The 23,738-nt window shown below is 32.3% G+C and overlaps 4 protein-coding genes and 1 long non-coding RNA gene across 5 annotated transcripts; 3 read left to right on the forward strand and 2 right to left on the reverse strand.

Moving 5' to 3' along the window:
- The first annotated feature begins 578 nt into the window (after positions 1–578).
- LOC105122882 (ubiquitin receptor RAD23b-like) lies at positions 579–6,054 on the forward strand. The gene is made up of 12 exons (XM_011022247.1): positions 579–794; positions 884–1,045; positions 1,863–1,898; positions 2,002–2,069; positions 2,162–2,203; positions 3,360–3,537; positions 3,616–3,756; positions 3,842–3,913; positions 4,327–4,374; positions 4,454–4,563; positions 5,435–5,513; positions 5,610–6,054. The coding sequence occupies exons 1-12, from the start codon at positions 729–731 to the stop codon at positions 5,724–5,726; spliced, it is 1,119 nt and encodes a 372-aa protein (XP_011020549.1). The 5' UTR covers positions 579–728; the 3' UTR covers positions 5,727–6,054.
- Positions 1,380–13,241, reverse strand: LOC105122881 (uncharacterized). The gene is made up of 3 exons (XR_841762.1): positions 13,225–13,241; positions 11,958–11,959; positions 1,380–1,622 (listed from the first exon to the last, which is right to left on the reverse strand). It is a non-coding gene; the product is annotated as an uncharacterized LOC105122881 (long non-coding RNA).
- On the reverse strand, positions 7,716–11,182 carry LOC105122880 (probable serine incorporator). The gene is made up of 7 exons (XM_011022246.1): positions 11,048–11,182; positions 10,762–10,961; positions 10,437–10,676; positions 9,762–9,873; positions 9,500–9,674; positions 8,428–8,668; positions 7,716–8,160 (listed from the first exon to the last, which is right to left on the reverse strand). Exons 2-7 carry the CDS (start codon positions 10,943–10,945, stop codon positions 7,865–7,867), a joined length of 1,248 nt encoding a protein of 415 aa, XP_011020548.1. The 5' UTR covers positions 10,946–10,961; positions 11,048–11,182; the 3' UTR covers positions 7,716–7,864.
- A 3,415-nt stretch (positions 13,242–16,656) lies between the features above and the next one.
- On the forward strand, positions 16,657–19,126 carry LOC105122883 (uncharacterized). Its single transcript, XM_011022248.1, has 2 exons — positions 16,657–17,041; positions 18,647–19,126. The coding sequence occupies exon 2, from the start codon at positions 18,676–18,678 to the stop codon at positions 18,964–18,966; it is 291 nt and encodes a 96-aa protein (XP_011020550.1). The 5' UTR covers positions 16,657–17,041; positions 18,647–18,675; the 3' UTR covers positions 18,967–19,126.
- Positions 19,127–19,195: 69 nt separating this feature from the next.
- On the forward strand, positions 19,196–21,957 carry LOC105122884 (probable CCR4-associated factor 1 homolog 9). Its single transcript, XM_011022249.1, has 3 exons — positions 19,196–19,283; positions 21,025–21,472; positions 21,671–21,957. Exons 1-3 carry the CDS (start codon positions 19,226–19,228, stop codon positions 21,951–21,953), a joined length of 789 nt encoding a protein of 262 aa, XP_011020551.1. The 5' UTR covers positions 19,196–19,225; the 3' UTR covers positions 21,954–21,957.
- Positions 21,958–23,738: the final 1,781 nt, after the last annotated feature.

Raw genomic sequence — 23,738 nt, forward strand, 5'->3', positions numbered from 1 at the left:
CTCCAAACTAAAACAATCAAGAAGGAAATTTGGTAAAATCTCTTGCATAAAGGCACAGACACAAATTTGTTTTCTAAAAAATTCCTCTCATTTTTATCTATTTCAATTTTAATTTTTTTAATTTTAATTTTCTTTAAATAATAAGATCAATTTTTTTAAATCAAGTATCATTCAATGGTAAAATTTTCTTTTTAAGATTAAAACAACCAAATAAAAAATAGATCAAAATAAATTATCAATCATAAATTCCAATAAATATAATATTGAATGATTAAATTAAAAAAATAATTAAAGGAAAAAAAAAGAGAGAAACATAATTTTCACCAAAGTTTTTTAAGAGCAAAAAGCTTTTCATTTTTTTTTTAATTTTGATCCATTGATTTCTAGCAAAATTATTATAAAAATAATTATAAAAAAAAACTAAAACAATAAAAGTAAGATATCAGGCGAATAGATCATATTTTTCCTCATAACATACCGTGCTTGCCTGAGTTGTTTTAATTAATATTTTTTTTATTTTTAGTTAGTATTAGCTATTGCATAACGGTAAAACACCAAAAGTAAAATGTGGTTGGAGTGAATTTAAACCCAAAAATTCACACTCCCCTTGCCTCTGCTAGCTCTTTATAGATTCCTGTACCTGCCACAGCCAGCACACTCTGGTTCTCTCTAGGGTTTCCTCCTAACAACGCTGTCGTTTTTGCGTCTCTCCCCCATATTCGTCGACAATGAAGCTCACGGTCAAGACTCTGAAAGGCAGCCATTTCGAAATTAAGGTTCATCCCACCGACACTGTAAGTAATTAAACCTAACTTAATTATAATTATAACTATAATTAATACCACAATTTTTTTTAGTGATTTTAATCATAAAATATGTGAAGATTATGGGCGTAAAGAAGAATATTGAAGATGCGCAAGGAAAAGACAATTACCCATGTGGACAACAATTGTTGATTCATAATGGGAAAGTATTGAAAGATGAGACTACTTTAGCTGATAGCAAGGTTACTGAAGATGGTTTTCTTGTTGTCATGCTTAGCAAGGTAATACTTTGCTACTTCTTTTGTTTTGTTTTTTTTGTTTAGTCATTAATTCATTAGTTCTATGTTGTGGTTTTTCAGTTTAATTAATTATTTTGGTAGTGCTTTTAATGTTTTCCTATATTTATGTTTGTGTTGCTGATTTTGATGAGGCGAATTTATTCGGGGAATGTATTACATGTTTCGGGATTTTTCGTGTGAAATTTTGAGTATTTTTTCTGTGTTGTAGTGTGTGAGATAATGTCTTTGACTGCTAGTGTATTGTGATTGTTTTCATGAACAATAAATTTGGGTGAAGACTCTTATATGAAGCTGAGAAATTTTGTGATTTTTTTTTAATACATATGGTGGAAAATTAATAACTACCATTAATGGATCTCTTGATATATCCGAATTATCGGTTTTGGTAGCTTTTTGTTTTACTAATTAGGCAGCTTGAAGTTCAGGCTTTTTTATCCAATCATGTTACAAAAGAAAAATGATATCTTTGGATGTTTGCCTGTAATTGATGGATAGCTAATGATGGTCGGATGAAAACTTGAAATCAAATTTGTCTAATTCTTACAACATTTAACTACTACTAACCACTTTAAGGGTGCCCTAAGGGCGCTTAATAGCATTTTCCAATTAATATATCATTAGAAGCTGCATGAAGCGTTTGCAAGCACATTAGCTTGTGTTTATAAGTATTTGTCGTTAGCATCTTTTTTAATATTTGTTTTATTCATGAACTGCATGCGCTATTGTGGAATTTATGATTTAATGCTTCATTTGGTTGCTTGAACCTTAACATGTTCTTCCATGTATATGCTATATACAGAGTAAAACAGGCACAGGTGGTACTTCTTCCACCCAGGTATTTTCACCCTTTGTTTTCTACTTTTCTTCTGGTATATCTTGCTCTTGTATTTATTTCTATTCTTTTTTATAAGCCTTTTTCCTTCTATTATGTACTTCAGCCTGTTTCTACTCCACCTACCACCACACCAACTTCAATTTCGACTCCCGCACCTGATGCTCAAGCATTGTGAGTTTAATTATACCACATATATCTTCAGTGCTTAAATATTCTGGAGTAACTGAATTCATCTTTCTTATATATTAAATATTTCACTGCAGGGACTCAAAGAGTGCATCTGCTTCTGACTCAACAACAGCCAAGTATGCCCTATCTCCAGTTGCACTATGCATATTTTGGTTATTTTAAGATAATAGGGCTGTAATTCTTATTTGTAAATGCATAATATTGATATAGTATGTAAAACTTAGTTCCCGTTGAGGCTACTGGTTTATGTGGTTTTGTTTTGAGGAAGAATCTTTATAGTCTGTCGTGGAAGTTCAGCAACGACCTCAAATGATTTTGTTGCTTATAATGCACATCTCCTTTCTATTCTTTCTACTCAAGCCACATTTGAAACATTTATGAGATCTCAAAATTATATAGCAAGAAACTTGAAGATAAAATTTGGTTTATTGGGATATCTAAGAGGATTCAAGTTATTTTAAGACAATTATGTCCTCAACTTCTAACCAGAGTTGGAAACTTCTTCTGATATTAAGTTACAAATTTACTCTTTGCTATTAGGGATTACATTGGTCATTATTCCATATAACCATACATGTTGTAATGAGGATTGTCAGCCATCCAATTGATTTGAACTGCTTCTTGTGGATAGTTTCCATCACTTGTTAGTGTGAGTTGTCCTGAATATAAGAAGCTAAAGTGCATTTAAAGCATCATCCTAGGCTCATGCAATTTTCTATAAAAGACAGATTAGATATTGTAGAGGGCATGGCTATTTATTTTTAATGCTGGGTAAAATAGAGAGATCAGTTTGGTAACTTGTAGCTAGTTTGAGTTTTGCCTCCTTCAGTTCTTGGATAATGCGTTCAAGGAGAGGGCATGCCTGTCAATACCAAAATTGATTTGAGTGGTCCAATGCATGTTCTCCCTCTTACACATGGAATAGCAGTCTGCATGTCTGACACTTTAAGGAAATCTTCTTCTGGCAATTTCACAGAGTACACCTTTTCTCTTTATTTCGTAGTGTAGCCATTAGCATTTCCTAAAAAGAAAAGGCTGGTTTCTTCTCTTTTAATATTGACACCTAAATATTACTCATATGTGCATGTTGTAATTGCGTGATCCACATCAGTTTGATGTAATTCTTGCTTTGCATTTTTAGCAAGTGTGGGTTAACTATCTGAGATCTTGTTGAGGGCATTTTATAAAATCTACTTTGTTAATAAATCTGTAACCTGTAATTCACAGCTTTAGTTCTTGACTATTCTAATGGTGATAATACCATGTCTGCAGTGCACAGAGTGATACTTATGGACAAGCTGCTTCCAATTTAGTTGCTGGTAGTAATTTGGAGCAGACTATTCAGCAAATAATGGATATGGGAGGTGGAACCTGGGATAAAGAAATAGTTACTCGTGCACTTCGAGCTGCCTATAATAACCCAGAGCGGGCAGTGGATTACTTGTACTCGGTAAGTCTAAATTTAGTGTGTAGCCTGTTACAGTCTTTTCTTAGAATTAGCACGCTGAAACCAGTGTTCTGTCTTCAGGGCATTCCAGAAACAGCAGAAGTTGCTGTCCCAGTGGCTAGGTTTCCTGCAGATCAGGCTACTGAAACAGGTGCAGCTCCAGCTGCCCCTGCACCTGCATTTGGAGCACCTAATTCATCTCCATTGAATATGTTTCCTGAGGTAAACTTCAGATTTTAGAAGGTTTTCATAATGTATTAACTGTATAGTGTTTGCTGGTGTTATTGATTTGGAACTTGTCCAGCAGACAATTTCTGGTGGTGGAGGTGGTGCTGGTGGCGGGCTTGGCTCTCTTGATTTCCTTAGAAACAATCAACAAGTATGGTTGGATTTTAAATGCAATGCATTTTAATGCTAAACTCATTGGTATTCACAATTCATGTCAATCTTTCATGGCATTGGATTTAGAAATAGGGTAATAAATTGTGTGAGAGAATCATGGATAAAGGCAGGAAATATTTAGGTATGATTGTATAACTAAACCTTAACAATTTTGCTTGACTTGCTTAGATGGGTTTTGGGGTGGGTGCTAAATTTTCATTTAATGCCATTGCCAAATTAACCTTTGATAAGACATGATTTAGGATTTCTAATGGTTATCAAGTTGATATATGTCATTTAATGCCAAGCGCCAAATAACAATTGATATTGTTTGATATAGGATTTGCAGTGATTATCAATTTCATACATGATATCAAATAATTTCATTTTTTCTATCTTTCTTGCATTTAGTTTCAAGCATTGCGTTCAATGGTTCAAGCAAATCCACAAATCTTGCAGGTGCTTTACATTTCTTTATTTATTATTTTTCTATATCGACATTTGTTGTCTTGAGGTTTAATCAGCCACTTTGTTACAGCCCATGCTTCAGGAGCTTGGGAAGCAAAACCCCCAGCTTTTGAGAATTATTCAAGAGCATCATGCAGAGTTTCTTCAGTTAATAAATGAACCTCTTGATGGTTCTGAAGGGTGAGTATCTTTATTGGTGTATTTAGTGGAATCTCAAAAAAATTCAAAGCATGTATCCTGGTTCATTGAAAGATGAAGGGATCTAGCAGATGTTGGTCAATTAGGTTAGCTCTTCATCATGAGTGTGGGTAGTTATTGATGTACTTCATATTTGTTACACATAAATCTTTTCCACAATTTCTATGATAGAAATGGTGATGGTGTTGGACATTTGAAAAATGATGGTTTCATGCTATACGACACCACTTAATCCATAAAAGAGGGCCGGGTGGTGGGGGAGTTGTCTGATATGGAAAGCACCCACACCTTCCTGGCATTCGTGTGATGCTGGTTTAATTGGGATTAAATCTGGCAGGCCCCAGGATGTGGGGCTTGATATACTGTCAGTTTTGAGTTGTAACTTGTCTTTTGTTAACTGCAAATTTATTTAATATTACTGTATGGTGAAGTAAGCAAGTCTTTAGTTTTATATGGGCTCTAAGGCGCCATGTACAAGCTTCAGTTAAGCTGGCGTACTGGAATAATTACTGAGCTCAAACGTGTTGGAATTTAGTTGGCATGAGCCTGAAATGAGTGAACTTTTGGCTTTTCTTGGTTTTGATATTCAAAAACCTTAAAAATAGGTTGTCATTAATTATAATAAAAAAATTAGTTTTCCCAATGCCTATGCGGTCTGTTGGCATATGCCTTGGTGGAAAATGCAAGCCTTGGGTTTGAGACCAACCATGTGTTGGATCCTAGGATTGGCCTGAGAAGTCATTTAATAGTTTGGTTTTATATATATATAAAAGATATGCTGTCTGCAGAAAACTAGATTATTTATCCACCCTGATCGTTAATGTCACAATATGGTATAATCTGTTATTCTCAGGGATATATTTGATCAGCCTGACCAAGATATGCCCCATGCTATCAATGTGACCCCAGCTGAACAAGAAGCTATTGAACGGGTATGCCTATATCATTTCATTTATTCTGTCTTGGGATTTTCTTCTTTGTTATTCTTTGAAACATTGCCTCTGTTTTTCTCCTTTCACCTGTTACAGCTCGAGGCAATGGGTTTTGATAGAGCCCTTGTCATAGAAGCATTCTTGGCTTGTGATCGCAATGAGCAACTGGCAGCCAACTATCTATTGGAAAATGCTGGAGATTTTGAAGATTGAGTATTGACATTGAGTGGCTGGATCCATAGTTTTGATTTTTCTGTAAGGGTGGTCCTGGTCCGTGTCCGTGTCCGTGTGAGAATCTTTAGTGTGGTAGTGGTAGTGTTTGGTATACTCTGTAGTTTCTAACTATGAATCTTGAAAATTAATTTTTGATAATGGGTTTTTGAATGGCGTTTGATAAGCTGCCTTCAATTCTCCCTTCGTCTCTTTAACTCTCTGATGCCATGGGTTCTGAATGGCAGCTGAAATATGACAGCCAATGGGGATTACATCTAAATTCTTCCCTGTGTATCTCTCTTTTCTGAAGTGAGCTCTATTCCGAGCACTATAAAATTACTCGCACATTGCTGCCAATGATCTGTTGCCATTTTGGAAAACGTCAGGGAACAAAGTTAGTTGTGTTGAGAGCTATGGAATTTAATACTAATGAGTATTCAAAAAGACCAGTACCTCTACTCTCGACTCCATTTTCTTGTTTCGAGAGAAGGTGGAACATAACTGTTCTGTGTTTCCTTCTCTTTTATCTTCTCCTAAATCCCTGCACCTTCATTATTAATTAATTAATTAAATAAGTATAAAGCAAAAAAGACGAGGGGAAAACAGTTTATCCACGCCCATTAGCACAGATTTTTTCTCCATGTATTTTGACACCTTTTTTTTGTTATTGTTTTTTTTTAATGTAGTTTTTATATAATATGTTTATGCAAAATTAGATTTAATAATTTATTTTATTTTATTATATGATCATATGTTATTCAAAAATATTTTAATTTTGAGATGGTATCAAAAAAATATTTTATCATAGCAATACAGTTTATTTTTAAAAAGATATAGTTAGATAAAAAATAATTTTTAAAAAAATTAGATTATTAAATTTTATAAAATCAGACTCAAATTGCAAGTTTCACCTGGTTGCTTTTAGCAAGGTATTTTTTTTTTTTAATTAAACTCGATTATATAATCTCATTGTCATGTATTTAAAAAAAATATTAAATTTTAGAAAGTCCTTGGGTATGTTGATGGGTTTGGTGAATTTAACTTTAATTTTTCTCTTTTTTTTAATTAATGATTTTTTGAATTGAGTTTCATAATTCATTTTATTTTTTTTATAAGGTTATCATAATTTACAAAAAAAAAAAATTAAAATTGGATTAACGCTTAATTTTATGATTGTCTATTTTTATTATCATATAATTAAATAAAAAAATAATTTAAAAAAACAAGTTATTAATCATAATGGAATCCATTATCTGATTTGATGTGATAATCTAAATTACCTCATTCACAGGTTTAATAAGTTTACACATCATACCTAAATTTATTTTTTTAGTTTTTTATCCTTTAATTTTTCTAAATATTTTTCTATAAATTAATTGAGAATTAGAATTTTCTATAAAAATCTTACAATTTCACCTAAATATTTTTTTAAAAGTTAATAGTTAATTTTATAAACATATATTTTTAGAATTATCACAATCTCGTATAAATATCTTTTTAAAGTTGGAATTTAATTTTATAAATATTTATTTTTATTATAAAACTGAATAACAATAATTTATAAAAACAACAAAATTATTACACTTACTAAAATAAATTCATGATCTAAATTGTAAAATGACCAAAATTAAAAATTCATGATCAAAATTGTAAAATAACCAAAATTCATAATCTAAATTGTAAGATACCCAAAACTAAAATAACTAAAACTAATTCAATCTGATATCATTTCAATATTAAAAAAAAATATATATCTCAAATTTTCAAATTTTCTACTAGTCAGTCAACCAAGCCAAGCTGTATTTAAACTCGTCAAATTAACTTTCATACAAAAAAAAAAAACCAAATGAGTAGGATTCAAGATAAGCACTTGATATTGTTAGAAAAAATATCTCATTGCACTTTTTTTAAGTTTTAAAATATATAGTCTGACCACAGCGGAGGCAAGCTCTTTGCTATTGAGGCCAGGGAGAGTCAGATGAAACCAGATTTCAGAAACCACAGGTTATATAGAAAGCACGTTTTACATGGTCATAGAAAGTACAATTTATGGAATTCTCTGTTTAAAGACAAGCCAGAAGTTGCATAAATATACACCAATTTGCAACATTCATTAATATTTATATCACCAAGGAGACTCAGAACTCCCTGTCTGGGAACAGAATAGGAGCGACCAGAGACCAGGTGTAGAGACCTGCAGTTGCCCACCCAGTCAAGATACGTACCCATACAGAGGGCCACCCCACATCTACCAGCTTTCCACTCTCCCCAATGGAGGTTGACCATCCAGTCAAAAGCATTGCAGAGTACATGCTTGCAAGAGAGAAGATGATGTGGAAGAAGGAATAAGAATAAGTGACTGGCTTACGGGCCTTCTCCTTTTCTTCTTGTTCGTTTGCCTTGTTGTCCAATGGAAGCAAAGGTTTATCAGCACCTAATCCACAAGCAAAATGTCAGATTCCATTAAAAAAAAGTCATATCAGAGGGACACGAGAAGCAAAAACAAATTCTTATGAAAGCACATTTGGGGGCAAAAAAGAACATGTAGAAAAGTAGGTACTCCTAAATGAGACATATAGATGAAGTTTTGGAATTTTTCATGGTGCAGAAACATTTTTATTCAAAAGAATTTCTGCACAAGTTCTTGGGATATCATATGAAAACTCTTATAAAAAGTCTGAAATGTTTGATAAGGATATACCTGCACGGGGTGAACTTGGTGGTGAGAGCAGGGCAGTAGAGGATCCAGCACGGACAGCAGAGTAGACTACTGACAGAACAGTGGTCAGCAGACCAATGGAAAGAGTGCCGGTAGAAACAGCTTTTGAATGCCTGTGAAGACCATTGCATTCATATTCCCTTGGTTCGCTGGCAAGTCCACTGTAGCATAGGTACATGCAGTACAAGGATATAACTGAAGCAGGCAAAACACTGCCATTTACCTGTGTTCCATGAAAATGACAGCCTATGAGACAGAAAATCAAAAGTTCTAATACCAGGAAAGAAACAAGTACAGCTATGCACACTAGGCATCCATGAAAATAACATAACAAACCATGATAGATATTATCAAATCTGCAAACAGAACAACCACGAGCACCCTCGTGGAGAGCACATTACAGGTTTTTCATTGCAAAAGAACATGCAACATGAGCACAGCACAGAAGTTTCCTTATTCCTGAGGACCATGAGGAATTAAGTAGCATCCATGAAATGATTAGAAGTCCCAACATGTATATCATCATTCATGGAAGACAATAAGTCCCTTGATACAGGGACAAATATCAGATAAATCTTGCATTCTTCTAAGATTTCAGTACTCCAAAGCTTATTAACACATCGTAGAGGGATAACAAACAAATATGGACCATTTAGTAAACCATCCTATCAGCATAATAGGTTTATCTAACTTAGAACTCCTAAAAGCTTGAAATTGCATGACACTGGTCATGGGACCACTGGTCCAAATCTGTGATATGTGTGCGCACGTGCACCTAATACATATAAACGTTGACAGGGTTGGGGCATACATGTTCACTGCAATCCTTGATGAGCCTTTCTTGTATAATTAAAAGTATTATACTCCTTATAACCAATTTTGTAGGCTCAGTCTTTTCTAATCAAAATAGAACACAACACGTAAAAACAAACTTATTTTGGAATCAAGCACATCTCTCTTACAATGTATCAGTTTTGAAAGCACACTTGAGAAAGTAAGAAGATGAATGGTCATAATGGTTGGATTTATTGGAACACAGAGAATTAAAACTTACTGCAGGGTGCAGTGCAACGATAGCAAAAACAAATGCGAAAATCAGGGTCATAACGATAAAGAAGGTGTTTAATCCACAATCCTGTCCAGATGGAGTGAACCAATGAAAGAGAAGTCCCGAGAAGGCAAATGTTCCCACGTAACAAACAAGCGACACAACAAATAGAGCAACATACCTAAACAAATAAAATTGCAAAATAAGAATCAGTTAATCTGGTCATGGAATGGGAAATAAGAGGGCTAAAAGAAAAGGAAAAACTAACCAGAACTTTTCATCATATCCAACCCATTTGTCATTCCATCCATGAACGAAATCCAATAAAAGCACAACTTGAACAAGAAGAAACAATCCTGAGCCAAATTTGGATATTGACTCTGCAAATTAAAAAGTCTAACTTATCAGCTAGTGTCAAACTACAAAAAGTGTTTCACAGAGAACGACATTGGAAGATCAGAAGCAGACAATCAATATCTAATAGCATGTCATCAGTCAGCACGTACTAAGAATTTTAGATTAAGCATTGCCTTAGTAAACATCATATCAATAACACAAGTTAATATCTATCAATAACCCTAATCAGAATTTGATAAGTAATGCAATCCAACTAACTGATACAGTGTACAGTATATTTAACTCCTGAAGTAAGTTCATTTCAATCATTGCTACTCAAACAGGCTAATGCTGTTGTGTTCAAAGCGGTAGGTCATTGACCTGCCCATATATCATACTTTCTATCACTACATAAAGAGAACCCCTTTTCACATTTGCATTCAATATCAAGCGCACTCAACTCTCAACACATCCTCTCCAAATTGCACAACAAACCGATCAACAACTCATAACAATCTAACACATTTCAAAACAACAAAACTACCAAAAAAAACCACAATTCAGCACTCAACCAGAGTCCAATGGGCCAGTCACAAAACCAATTTACCATAAAAGCTGACGATCTCATTCGGAAGGAAAAACATAAGGATCACCAAAATACACCAACAAACAACTTTAGCCATCCATCCACCATGATGCAAACTATCACGCGGATCCTTCTGATTTTTCACACCAACCATCATGGTCGCCAGTATAGTAAAAAACATAAAATTCCCCAAACTAACACGCAAAACCGCGTCCGTCTCGAACCATTCTCTATCCGGCGTCTTATGAAAATGATTAATCCCTAACATCCAAAACCAACAAAAATTATAATCATCATCATTAAAATTGGTGAAAATTCTTCGGCGAAATTAAAGGGGCTTGCTTACAAGGGAGTTTTTCCATAAGAGGGGCCGCAACTTCACGCAGAATCCAAGAAACTATTAAAGACAAAGCAAAGAGACCACAGTAGGCGATCCTGGCGGATCGTCTGCTAATTCCAGATACTACAGTCGTACAGGCATGACACGCACAAGTAGCGCAACACGACGCCAGGCAAGAAGCTGCCCACATCTTGTTTTTCAACAATCTAAACAAAATAAATAAAGAAAAATCAAAACTTGATCCAAAAGAACAAAACCCTAATCGGAGAAGGAGAAATTAGATGGTGGGTACCTGAGAGAATTGGAAGCAGAGGATCTGATTACAAGAGGGGAAAAGGATGAGTTTGTTCTTTGCTTACTCGTTCAAGAAAGATTGGTGCTTTTTGGTCTCTACGGTGTGGTTTTCTGCTTTTCCTGGAAGGTTCGTTGATGCTTGCCGTTGGATTATGCGGGTGGGACCTGTCTTTGTGGAGGGTAAGGATCAGGGCACAGTGGTTGTTTTATCTAGAAAATCACCGAGCTTAATTGCGCCGGATTTCAAGTTAAATTAAAAACAATTACGCGGTGTCACCCCGTTCATCAGTTGTTTTTTCTTTATTATTATTATTTAATTGATGCAATTAAATTCGGTTTAAACTTAATTTTTTAAAAAATAAAAATTTATCATTTTAATATAAAAAATAAAAACAGCTTTCATTGAAAATAATTAATTTATTTTCTTTCTGGGTTCCAGATTTGACAACTCTGAATTAGAGAAGCATGCAAGGTTTTTTTTTATCATTTTTATTTCATGCACTATAGAGATTCTTTATTTTTATAGTCCAATGATCTACTTCATTTGATTGTTTATTTTAGATGTTGGGATGTTGAGAAATATAATAGAATTTGGAAATGAGTAAGGTTCTTGGATCACGAAAGAATAAGAACATTGATTGTTGCCATTTAAATATGTTAAACTTATAGCTATCACAGTAAATTTGCCTCCTTTTATCTTTATGATTTTCTTCATATTTTACGAAATATTAACTAGAGATCCACTTTCTTCTCTTACAGAAACTAAGTTATCAATTAAATTACTTTATTTTATATTATTATTATTATTATTATTATTATTATTATTATTATTGTGTGTGTGTTGCGAACACCTAGAAATGGTTTTGGTTTCAAACACAAAAGAAAAGGTCAATTCAAAATAAATTAACTTCTATATATAAACATTTTTAAGAATCTAAATCATCTACGACGCAAATAAAAACAGAAAATAAGAAGTTTATTGCAAGTTGAAAAAAATTCTTAAAAATCAAGAATACTATAATTATAAAGAAACTCAAAATACTTAATGTTGATTCACCATAGTCTTCGCTTGCTATAAGTTTTTATGGGTTTTTATAAAGAAAAAAACTAGAAAACTCTTGTGATACTAGATAGGAAAAATAAATTTGAAAAACTATTATCTTCAAATATGAAAAATAACTAAAAAAGCATAATAATAAAAAATAGAAGGAAAAAATAAAATTAAAAAAAATATTTATTTTAAAAAAAAATCCTGCATCAATCTCCTCCAATTAGAAAGAAATCGTTATTAAATTTAAACTTCAATCAACAATTTTCATCTACCATGAACATCTAAACTTAGTCATAACTAGTTTTAAAAATCCTAAAAAGGATAGTCTTTAAACTAGGTCATTGTCCATACTTTTATATGGATCGAATCAAATTCTTTAACATAAAAAAATAATATTCAAGTAGTGTTAAGTGTTTTTTAGCAAAAAAATAATTATATAGAGATTGATCTGATATGATATGATTGTCTTGATAAATTCAAAAATAATCTGAATAATCGATAAAAATGCAATATTACTTTAAAAAATCAGAACAACATCTTCTTTTAAATTTTAAAACAATAACATATTAGATGGATCTTAATAAATTCAGGTTAACCTGTTTAATTTGTTATCTAGGTCATGAGACCATGATAACTATATGGAAAACAAATAAAAAATATTATTAAATTTAATTCTCAATTATCTCAATATATTGAATGATGAAATTGAAAACGAAATACAACTAAAAAATAACTCAAGTCAATTTAAGTTAATTTTTCAAACATTGGTAATAAGATTAAGATAACCTTATAAAAAATAAATCAAAAAAATTTATGAAACTCGATTTCTAATCTTCCAAATATTGAAGGATGAAATTAAAAAAATAAAAAAAATGACCCAAGTCAACATAACAAATCCACAAAATTTATGATTCAGGTTATGAGACTGGGATAACTCCATAAAAAATAAATCAAAATAAATTATAAAGTTTCATATTCAGTAAAATCAATATTGAATAATAAAATTAAAAAAAAATAAGTATGAAATAAAAAAAATCTTTAAAAATTTGAGGACCAAAATGCAAAAATAGGTTGGTTCTCACTGTTCATTGCTACAGTGAAAACTATATCCTTTAGCGTATAACAACTACTACTACTACTAGATTGTTGCATGTGTTATGTTGCGGGTTAGATCAAATTTTTTTTTTTTAATGTAGGTGTTGCTAACATGTTTTCTGATAAAAAAAATATTAAATTATTTAGGGTTTGACCCGATAAACTTGACAAGTCCTAAAATAACTTAAAAAAGTGTTAAAAACATAGTTTCAAAAAACAAATCGAAGAAAAATGTTTTTTTTTAATAATAAGATGAAAATATATTTGAATAACTTAGGATAACATGCCAAATTTGTGACTTGAATTATGAGATTAGAATAATTTCATAGAAAGCAAATCAAAACCAAATATGAAACCCAATTCTCAAATAAACTAATATCGAAAAATGTATTTTTTTAAATCAATTAAAAAAACCAAAAAATAAAAAAAAATCAAGTCAACTCAGGTTATCTTATCAAAATTGTAACCTCGGTCATTTGACTAGGATAACTCCATAGAAAGCAAATAAAAATAAATTATGAAGCTCAACTCCCAATCAATCAAGTGTTGAACGATGAAATAAAAAAAACATATTAATTAAAAAAAGATTACAAAAACTCAAGTAAATTCGGGTTAGCCAACCAAATCTATGATCCATGTAATGAGATCAAGAAAACCTCGTACAAAAAAAAAACCCTAAATTCAAATTAATCAAATCTTAAAGGTTGAAATTAAAAAAAAAACCAAAAAAGGAGAATAAAAACTTGAGTTAACGCATGACTCTAGATAAGCAATCTCAATGTTGAAAAATAAAATTAAAAAATAATAATCTGAATCAACTTGGGTTAACTCTCAAGACCCGTAACTCAGATAATAAGACCAGTATAACTTTACAGGAAAAAAAAATTATGAAAGCCTAGTTCTAAACCAAACAAATGTTGAAGGATGAAATTAAAAAAAAAATAAAAAATAACATTTTTGATTTAAGTTAACATATTAAACTCGTAACTTGGGTTATGAGATTAGGACAACTTCATAATAAATAAATAAATAAATAACTCAAGTCAACTTGGTTTAACTTCCTAACCTGTAATGAAGATTATAAACTGTGATAACTACATAGAAAGTAAATTAAAAAAATTATAAAACTTAATTTTTAATAAATCCATTATTGGAGGTTGAAATTAAAAAAAAAATCAATATAAAAACAGGACATAATAAAACGACCTCGGTCACACGGGTTAACCCGCAAAACACGTGACATGAGTTATAAAATCGGGATAACCTTGTAGATAGCAAACCAAAATAAATCATGAAATCTAATTTATAATTAACTCAGTATTGAAGAATGAAAATAAAAAATACCGATTAAAGGGGTGTGTTGAGAGTATGACAGTAGTTGTTTTTTAGAGTGTTTTTGGCTTGAAAATGTGTTAAATATTTTTTTATTTTAAAAAAATTATTTTTGATATCAGCACATCAAAATCATTTAAAAACACAAAAAATAATGGTTTGAAGCTAAAAAATAAAAAAAAATTATTTTTTTTAAAATAGCTTTTAAAATGCAAAAACAAACAGGCTAAAAAGAAAATAAATAAGTTAACTTATTAAACTCATGATTCGAGTAATGAGATTGAAATAACCTTATAAAAAATAAACTAAAATAAAACATAAAGCCCAATTTCTAATAAACTAAATGTTGAAGTATGAAATTAAAAAAAAAATATAGATTTAGAAAAAAAAACAAAGAAAAAAAACACTATTAAAATAAATAATAAAATCATCCTAGTGTATTGGATTGCATTTTGCCATAGGCTAGATCATTTTTTTTTTAAATGTAATAAAAAACATTAAGAGCATTAGAGTTTTCTTGGCAATGCTATTAAACCCAGGTAAACAAGAAATTTTTTTAACAGTTTTAAGATAATGATATATTAAATGATCTCAGTCATATATAACTTGATTTATGAAGTTAGTTTGGGTTTAATAAAAAACAATTTAAAACAATTCTTACTTAATTATATGATAAAAATCACATACTCACAATTTCAAGTATCAATCCTAAAATAAATATTTGTTTGAAATTATAATAACCCTAAAACAAAGCAGAAAAAACCATTTATGAAGTCTATTTCTCAACTAATTCAATATTAATAAATGAAAACGAGAAAAATAAATAAAATAGTTTTTCTAATTATTATTAATATTAAGTAAAAAGACCAAATTATCTCTAAAATGACTATTAAACCCATGAAGTCAGAAAGTGATTTTTTAAAAAAGAAAAAACCTTTAGACCCAAGTTAAGTGTTATTTTGTATTCATAAGCATTTTTGCAACAACTTTGCAAAAAAGAATAGAAAATACAACAATAACCTTGATCAATTAAAAGAATGGTTAATTCATAATAATTTAAATATAAAAAATCTATAAATTAACTATTTCAACCGATATGTGCTTGAATTTTTTAATTCTAAACTAACATTTCAAATTCACAACATATAAAATCAAAAATCCGGGTTCAATTAAGAGTTTCAATTATCAACCAATTTAATACTATTTTTTTCAAAAATACCTAATTAAAAAACTAACCAAAGCAAAAGAAAAAGAAAAAAAGAATGAGCATAAAATATAAAAAGAGAAGAAAATGAAGGGGTGAAATTAAAAAAAAAATTTAAATAAAAAAATTAAAAGAATGAAAATCAAACTTGTTTGAAAAAAATTAAAGGAGGATGCAATTGAAAACAAAATAAAATTTGAAAAATAAATTAAAATAAAACAAATAAAAATAAAAAAATGAGGGACAAAATCAAAAGAAAAATAATTTAAAGGGATGATATAAAAATGTGGAGGGCTAGACATGAATTTTTATGAGAAAAGAGAAAAAAAAATAGTAGTGCATGGAAAATCCAACAACTACATGCATCATACATGAAGATAAAAAAGATTAAGATAATTTGAATTACTTGGTATAATAATATTTTTGATCACTAGAGTAGCAACATATATCAACAACTTTTTATATTTTTTTTGAACACTACCATACTATTAGGACACAAGTATTATTATAAAAAAATCATTTTAAAATTACAAATTAACCCCTCAATTCAAGATTTTTAAATTTTGAATTTTAGAGTAATAAAATAATTGTACATAGTAAAAATATCAAATGTTAAAAAACCCTAAACCATGCTTAAATAATTATTTATTTTTAATAATAACAAAGTCATTTTAGTGCAAAAATAAAAATCAAAACACTCTTTAACAATTTAAAAATAACAACCGAACAAAAGGTAAAGATTATTTTACCCCTAAAAAGCCAGTTTATTAAGAGTGTTTTCAAGGATAAAACTTATAACTATATATTTTAATTTTTTTTATTAATATTAATAATAATAGTAGTAGTAATAAGTAGTTGTCGTAGGATGTAGCAGGAGCCCTCTTTTCTTTTGTATTGATGATGTCGAACAAGACATAGATAGCTAGCTTAGCTGGCTAATCTTATACCCTTTATGAAAACCAACAGCGTCAATCCTCCTACAGAAGTCTTTGAACGCGCAATGTACGTGCTGTCTGCCCGTCTCTCACCAACTTTCTATCTATAAAAGAAAAGAAAAGAAAAGAAAAGAAAACTATACTTATTATTGGTAATTGTGGGGGCGGAAAGGAAGAGGAGGGAATAGCGTGGACGTTCTGCCCCGCCATCATCTCTTTCTTCTTAATTTCTGGCCGAGAGAAACGGAGAAGAAGCAAGACATTATTGTTATTGCTATAACATAAAATCATACAAGCTTCAAGAAGAGAAATAGTTTAACACAGCAAGAAGGATAAAAGCCAAAGCTTTTATTAACTGATTGGTCTTCTTCCACTGTAAGTCTCTTTTTTTAGATCTGATTGAAATTTCCCAGATTTTGGATTTTGTTTTGTATTCTTATGGATGTGCTAGTGATGGGTTTTCTTTATTTTTTTGGGAATGTGATTTTTGGGAGCTTTGTGCTTGATTGTAAAATGGTTTTGTGTCATGTGGTTGGATGTGGGTTCTTGTAGATTTTTTTATTGGAATGATTTTGTTTTACTTTTGTTGTATCTGGGTGAAATGAAGAGAAAGAGATCTAAATTGGATTTTGCTGAAATGTGATAAATGTTGCCTTTTGTAGTAGAGAATCTGAACCATAGTTAGTTGGCATTGTGATGAGTATTCGGATCAGTTTCGATGGGCAGAAGAGCTCAGATGATTCATCTATGTGCAAAAATAGGACTTTGATTCTTAATCATCTCCTTTACTGATTGGTTATAAGAAAAAAGATCTGCTTTTTATGGATGCTGATTTTGATCTGTATTATGGTGTTTCTTAAGTGCTGATTGTCATTACTTGCTGTGGACTGATGATAAATTGGAATTGGATCTATCATTATGTATTATGTGCCATTGAATGAGTTTCCTATTTTCGTTCTGCCTTATGACTTGTATTAGTGTGTGATTGCTCATTCAATCAAAACATGAATCTACAGTCATTTCTGCACGCATAGCAATCACCTTTAATCCACATTCGTTTCCAATGCCAGTGGGCTTGTTTTTAGTAGAGCATACACAAGTTTATTGGTACATGGGCATTGTTGACCATCAATCTTTAACAAGTCATTGTTATAAATGAGCCTTTGTGATTCAGTTTGATATTTCAATGTTCTTGATGGAACATTGCCTGGACACTTCACTGCTTAAGCTCTTTGTTTCTGTTGAAGCACTTAGGCAGGGTATCCTTGAAAGGTCTGTTTTCCCTGGTAGCTTCACGATCTTTTCTTTTAGTGTCATTTAGTAACCATTGAGATGATCGACTGAAGTTGAAGATAAAACTTGTCGGAATTGTGGCATGTGTAGACTGTTCTTCTCAATTCTTTAGATATAGGATTGTGGATGCTTGCTCAGGGCTTCCAGCGAAATGAATTAGTTTATATTGCTTTGTATGGATGGTAAATCCAAATGGTGTTTGGGCTGGATACCTTTTTCCTGTATCATGGATTACTTGAGCATAGTTGCAAATAATCATCTTCTAAACTTCTTAGATGATTTCATTTGCTGCATTGTAATGTAGATGCTTTGTTGCTTAAGTGAGTTCTCAGCATAATGCGTATGAATGATGGAATGGCCGTAATTTCCATGCTTTGTTTCTTACAGGGATGCCAGAGTTAAATAGTTGATGAAAATAGATTATAGTTTTCGTAATCATGTGGAATTATGTGGTCTTTTGTGTGTGTATGTGAGAGAGAGTGAGGGAGATGGAGAAATAGAGGTGTTTGTCTGCACCCCTTGTTCTCCAAGCAAGATGTGGTTGTACCAAATTTAAAGCCACTCAAACATCGCAATAAACATTAGTAGCTGATGATAATTAACACTCAGAATAATTTCTTCTTGATATTTGCTGTTTGTTTTCAATGTATTTTTTGTTTCTATTTCACCAAATCAGGATTATTTCAGGTTGTTCTAGCAAGTTCAGAATATAAGATATGGTTCTTGATAGCATGATAACTTCTCCTCACCTGAGATCACCATCCTTCCGGAAGCAATTCCCACGGGATGATTTGGGTAGCTGGTCAACTCTCCTTCAGAGACACCGTTTCCTCTTAACGGCCTTGGTTCTCTTGGCTTTCTTATGCACAATCTATCTCTACTTTGCTGTTACTCTAGGGGCCACTGAATCATGTTCTGGATTTACCGGAACCAAAAAGGCATTATGTCATATGGAGCTGGCAAAGGATTCTGTAGGCCATGGAAAACTAAGTTTTTCTAGCACATAGATGACTCTCAATCAGTACTTGGTAGAGTTTTCTTTGTCTCTTATTTGAAAGGGATATGCTTGAGCTCCTAGTGATTGTTGTATACACGATATGTTGTACCAGGATTTGTCTTGAAAAATTTCAACCACATCCAATGATAATTCTTCATTGTTATTTATAATTTCCCAGGTGATTTCATATGACTACATTATGTTTTCTGATTCTTTTAGGTTTAGTTGAATGTCTGCTTCATAAGCTTGTTTGATGAATGAATGACTGAATGAATCCGTTATTCAATGAAAGAGAAGCAGGAGCCAATCCCCGCTACAAAGCCAAAGGTAAACAAGCCAGAAGAAATCTAGACTAGTTCCCAGTGATAACAGATGGCAAACAATTTTTTTCTTGATAGTTGCTTGACAAATTGTAGCTTTCCTCAATTTATGTTTGACGGTGAAAAGAATAGCTTCAGAAATGCTGTTAGCAAGAAAGAGACTGACAATTACCCCACGCAGGTAGCTTACATGGAGTTCCGAGTAAAATCAGCTTGAGACAAACCCAATCTCGTATTAGAAAAGAGAAACGTAGTGCTTCCTTTAGCCTCGGTCAACCTTTGATTGAGGGGCTTTTACTTCCCTGAAGGCCTTCTTTCGTTCGTGCACATCTCTATATGAGATTTCACAAACCACTTTTTGGCATTTAACTTTGCTAGTCGAATAGATCTAGTGTCGTTCCGCCATTTATAGGATGCACATCAATACAATAGGCCGTGTTAAGTTCAGGCTAAATCACTATTTTGAATTTTCATTTAGCAAGTGAAAGAAAGATAAGCGTTTTTAACGAGTGGTGGGTAAATCCCATCATGAACAGATAGGAACCGGACACTGAAGTGGAGCTAGTTGGTTTCAGAGTTAATACATCTACGGTTTTTTCAATACAATATTCCTGATCTCTAGCCGCCAGATTGCTGTTAATTGAGTATATGTGCAGAACTTCTAACCATACTTTTATTCCACAAAAATAGCTTTTTATTTCAGAGAAATTAGCTTGGTTACATGGCATAAAGTGGATCAACAGACCTAATTTGCTTATCTTTAAGGTATACCTGCTCTGTAATTACGTTGACGTTCAAAAAATTTGATATATAAGCTAGAAAATAAGAGTCCAGCTGCAGTTATGTGTTAACATACCATAAGATTTCAAAAAACTTGATATATAAGCTGGAAAATAAGAGTCCAGCCGCAGTTATGTGTTAACATACCATAAGATTTGAGACATTTTATTTTCCTGTTAATAATAGTCGAAAATAGTTGGACATAAAATGCAGGTCTAAGGTTACTTGACGAAAACGCATCCGATGAAGCTGAAGCCAAAACTTTGGTGGTTACAGTTCAGAACAGGGATCTGTCTTCTAGATTTAGCGAAATCCTCCTTTGCTACAGAAAACAGCATTTTTTTTTTATTTAATTAGTGACTTCATTTATTTCCTGACGGGGAACGATTAATACATGTAATTTGCCTTGTTTATTTAGTTTTTTTGTTTTAACATTTAGGATATCTCCGGGAGTTAATCTTTCCTTGATCGGATATCTGATATCCTAGTTAAGGACTCTTAATTCCACTGTAATTAAACATTATCCAGTTTAGAATCCGGCCAACCTATATATCACTATCCCAGGCTAGACATAAAAAAAGTCAATTTAGAGTTGGCCTGCAAGTCGATTACAATTTGATTGATTTTTTTTTTTTAATGATACTGCTTTGATTTTATAATTTTTTTATTGATCTGTTGAGTGACTTATGATTTATAATTACGCTTAATTCTATATAAGAGATCCTAGTAATAATAAACCGACTTAATTTAAGTAACTGAAAGAACTCGTATTAAATTAAGACACAATCCTTCTCACCTCAGGAAATCCGAAAAGTCTTCCAATTTTGAGAGGGAAACCAGAAGAAGAAACTAGGTTGCATTATGTACCTTATAAACTTCGGACTTTCCCTTCTGATGGTGGCTTTAAATTGACAACCTAAGCCATTGAAACAGCATAACTTAATTTGATTTTTCAATCTCAAAAACAGCAATGGCGTTAACGATGAAGAGCATTACACCAATACATGTGCGCGAAGTCTGGGCAGAGAACCTCGTAGCTGAGTTTTCTCTAATCAAGGAAGCAATCTCTAGCTTCTCCTTCGTTTCATTGGACACTGAATTCCCTGGTACTCTCTTTCTGTCAAATCTTGACAAGAGTTTGCTGTCTCAAGCCCCTCCTTCTCACAATTACCGTCTCATGAAGTGCAATGTTGATATCTTGAAAATAATTCAGCTTGGGATGACCCTGTCTGATTCACAAGGAAATCTTCCAAGTTTCGGAACAGAATTCCACTACGTTTGGCAGTTTAATTTCCGGGATTTCAACATCCAGCATGATCCTTACAACGACGAATCTATTGGGTTACTTGAACGCCAAGGTATTGATCTCAAGAAGAACAGAGAAAAGGGTCTCGATTCCTCAGATTTTGCATGGATGCTTTTGACTTCCGGACTCGTTTTCAACAACTTTTCAATAACTTGGATTACTTTTCATGGTGCTTATGATTTTGGGTTCTTGATCAAGATTTTAACTCGACGAGAGTTGCCATGTGATATGGCGTCTTTTCTGGGGATGGTTAGTTTCTTCTTTGGGGTTCGAGTTTATGATACAAAATTCATGATGGGATCTATCAGTGGTTTGCGCGGTGGATTGGAGAGGGTGGCTAAGTTACTGGGTGTAGAACGGACAACCGGAAGAAGGCACCAGGCAGGATCTGATAGCCTATTAACCCAGCAAACATTCGTGAGATTTAAGGATTCTTGCGCTAATCTTGATCTTGAAAACTTGAATGGCTGTGAGGGAATGATTTTTGGACTATGTGAAGGCTGGCTGGGATTCGATCGTAGACCTGAAGTATACAATTTTGAAACCTCTACCCGGTTGAAACCTCAGTTTAAGGAAGTGTTTTCAGTGTAATCTTTTTCCCCTCAAATTTGGTTGTAAAACCTTTTAATCCAAGTTTCTCGATTATTTGTTTTAATTTTTTCCATTAGCTATATTTTGATTTGTTTCGCATCAAGCAAAGTTTGTGTTGAGGTCAGATCTATTATCGCTGGTGGTGGACGGCTCGGGCTGGCTAAGAACCCATGCCCATATCAATATAAAAAAGAGGGAGAAACCTGATCCTATAACACAAAGTGGGAAAGTGAGAAACGCGATTTAAAGTTTTAAACAGTTCAGTGACCAGAACTGAACATTACTCTCTCTCTGCCATTAAACCAAAACTAAAAGGAAAATACAAAACTACAGACACTTAAGTTGCGAAGATGATGTGTTTTTCATAATAATCACACAACTGACTTGCCTTAGATATTGGGAGCTTTCTTTGCCTAAAATTGAAGGGGGTGAATTAGATTCTTTTCAAAGAATTTAATACCACCCACAAACTCTTTCTTATCTAAGTAAACAACACATAAACACAAGGCAATCTTAAAGCAATAATAAAGCAAAAGTAAAAATAATGAGGAGAGAGAGATTAAGCCCAAATTTTATAGTGGTTCGGCACTAAATATCCACTCTCTAAACGAAAAGTTTGGACTTGTACTATCATCCACGATCCACTTTACATGTGAGGCCGTATATTTTACAATCATATTTTTCTCAAAGGTTTAAGATTCAAACCTTAACAGAAACAATCTTTATCCCTGGCATCGAAACCTTTTTTTTTTTTTTTATGGACTAAAGATTGAAACCTACAAGATATTGCAACCTAAAAACCCTTTATATTGCAACCTAAAAACCCTTTTTATGTGCTCAAGATCGAAACCTAACTTTTTCAGTAGTACTATAGATGTGTGTTGTGTACTCTGCATGAGAGGGACGGCCATAATTTCCTATGGCAACCACCCTTCAGTTTTTAGCCTTCAAGAGAATTACTACCGTGGTATTATTTTCCTGTAAGAGATTTGTTTAGTGTAGTTAGGTTTTGGATAATATGTGTGCGCTTGATTAGTGGCTGATAATGGAGTTTTGTAGAATACGCACGCTTTTTTGAACCTTGTTAAATTTTCATGTCCCTTTTATTTTATATTTTTGCTTGATTTGCTTAGGTTCTAACACTACATTATGTTAGGTTGGTTGCCATTTCATGTAAGGCACCAACCATTGACCATTGACTATTGGTAGCCACCATTGTTGAATGAGCTAGAGTTGGTAGCCACCAATGTTGACAACAAACCAAGAAAAGCCTCTGTGAATGCCTATAATAGAGGCATATGTTAGAGAGCAAAATGAGAGAAAGAAAAGAGCCAAAGATGTGAGAAATGTAGGAGAGAGTGGGCTGCCATTGCAGCACTAAAAAGAGAGAAATAGAGTGAGGTTGAGAGTTATGAAAGAGGGGATGATTCCTCCTCCTCTATTGTTGTAAATCTTGTACTCTCCCTACATAATGCAATGGCTTCTCCCGTGGATGTAGGCGGTTTTGCCGAACCACATTAAATATTGTGTCAATGTGCTTGGCCTCCTATGAGCAAATATCAGTACATCACCGGTCGAAATTCCCAACACATTACTCTCTAAAATCCCTGAAAGTTAACGGTAATTTTTAATAATAAAAGATGTAGTCTAACTAGTTAAATTTTAAATTTATTTATTAAAAATTATTAATTTAAATTTTATAAATTTTAGAATTACTAGAAAATTTATATTATTATTAATTTTAAATTAATTAAGATATGCCCACGTTAATCTAAATATCCATAT

This window comes from Populus euphratica, unplaced genomic scaffold, assembly GCF_000495115.2.
Source record: "Populus euphratica unplaced genomic scaffold, PopEup_1.0 scaffold8.1, whole genome shotgun sequence".
NCBI lineage: Eukaryota > Viridiplantae > Streptophyta > Magnoliopsida > Malpighiales > Salicaceae > Populus > Populus euphratica.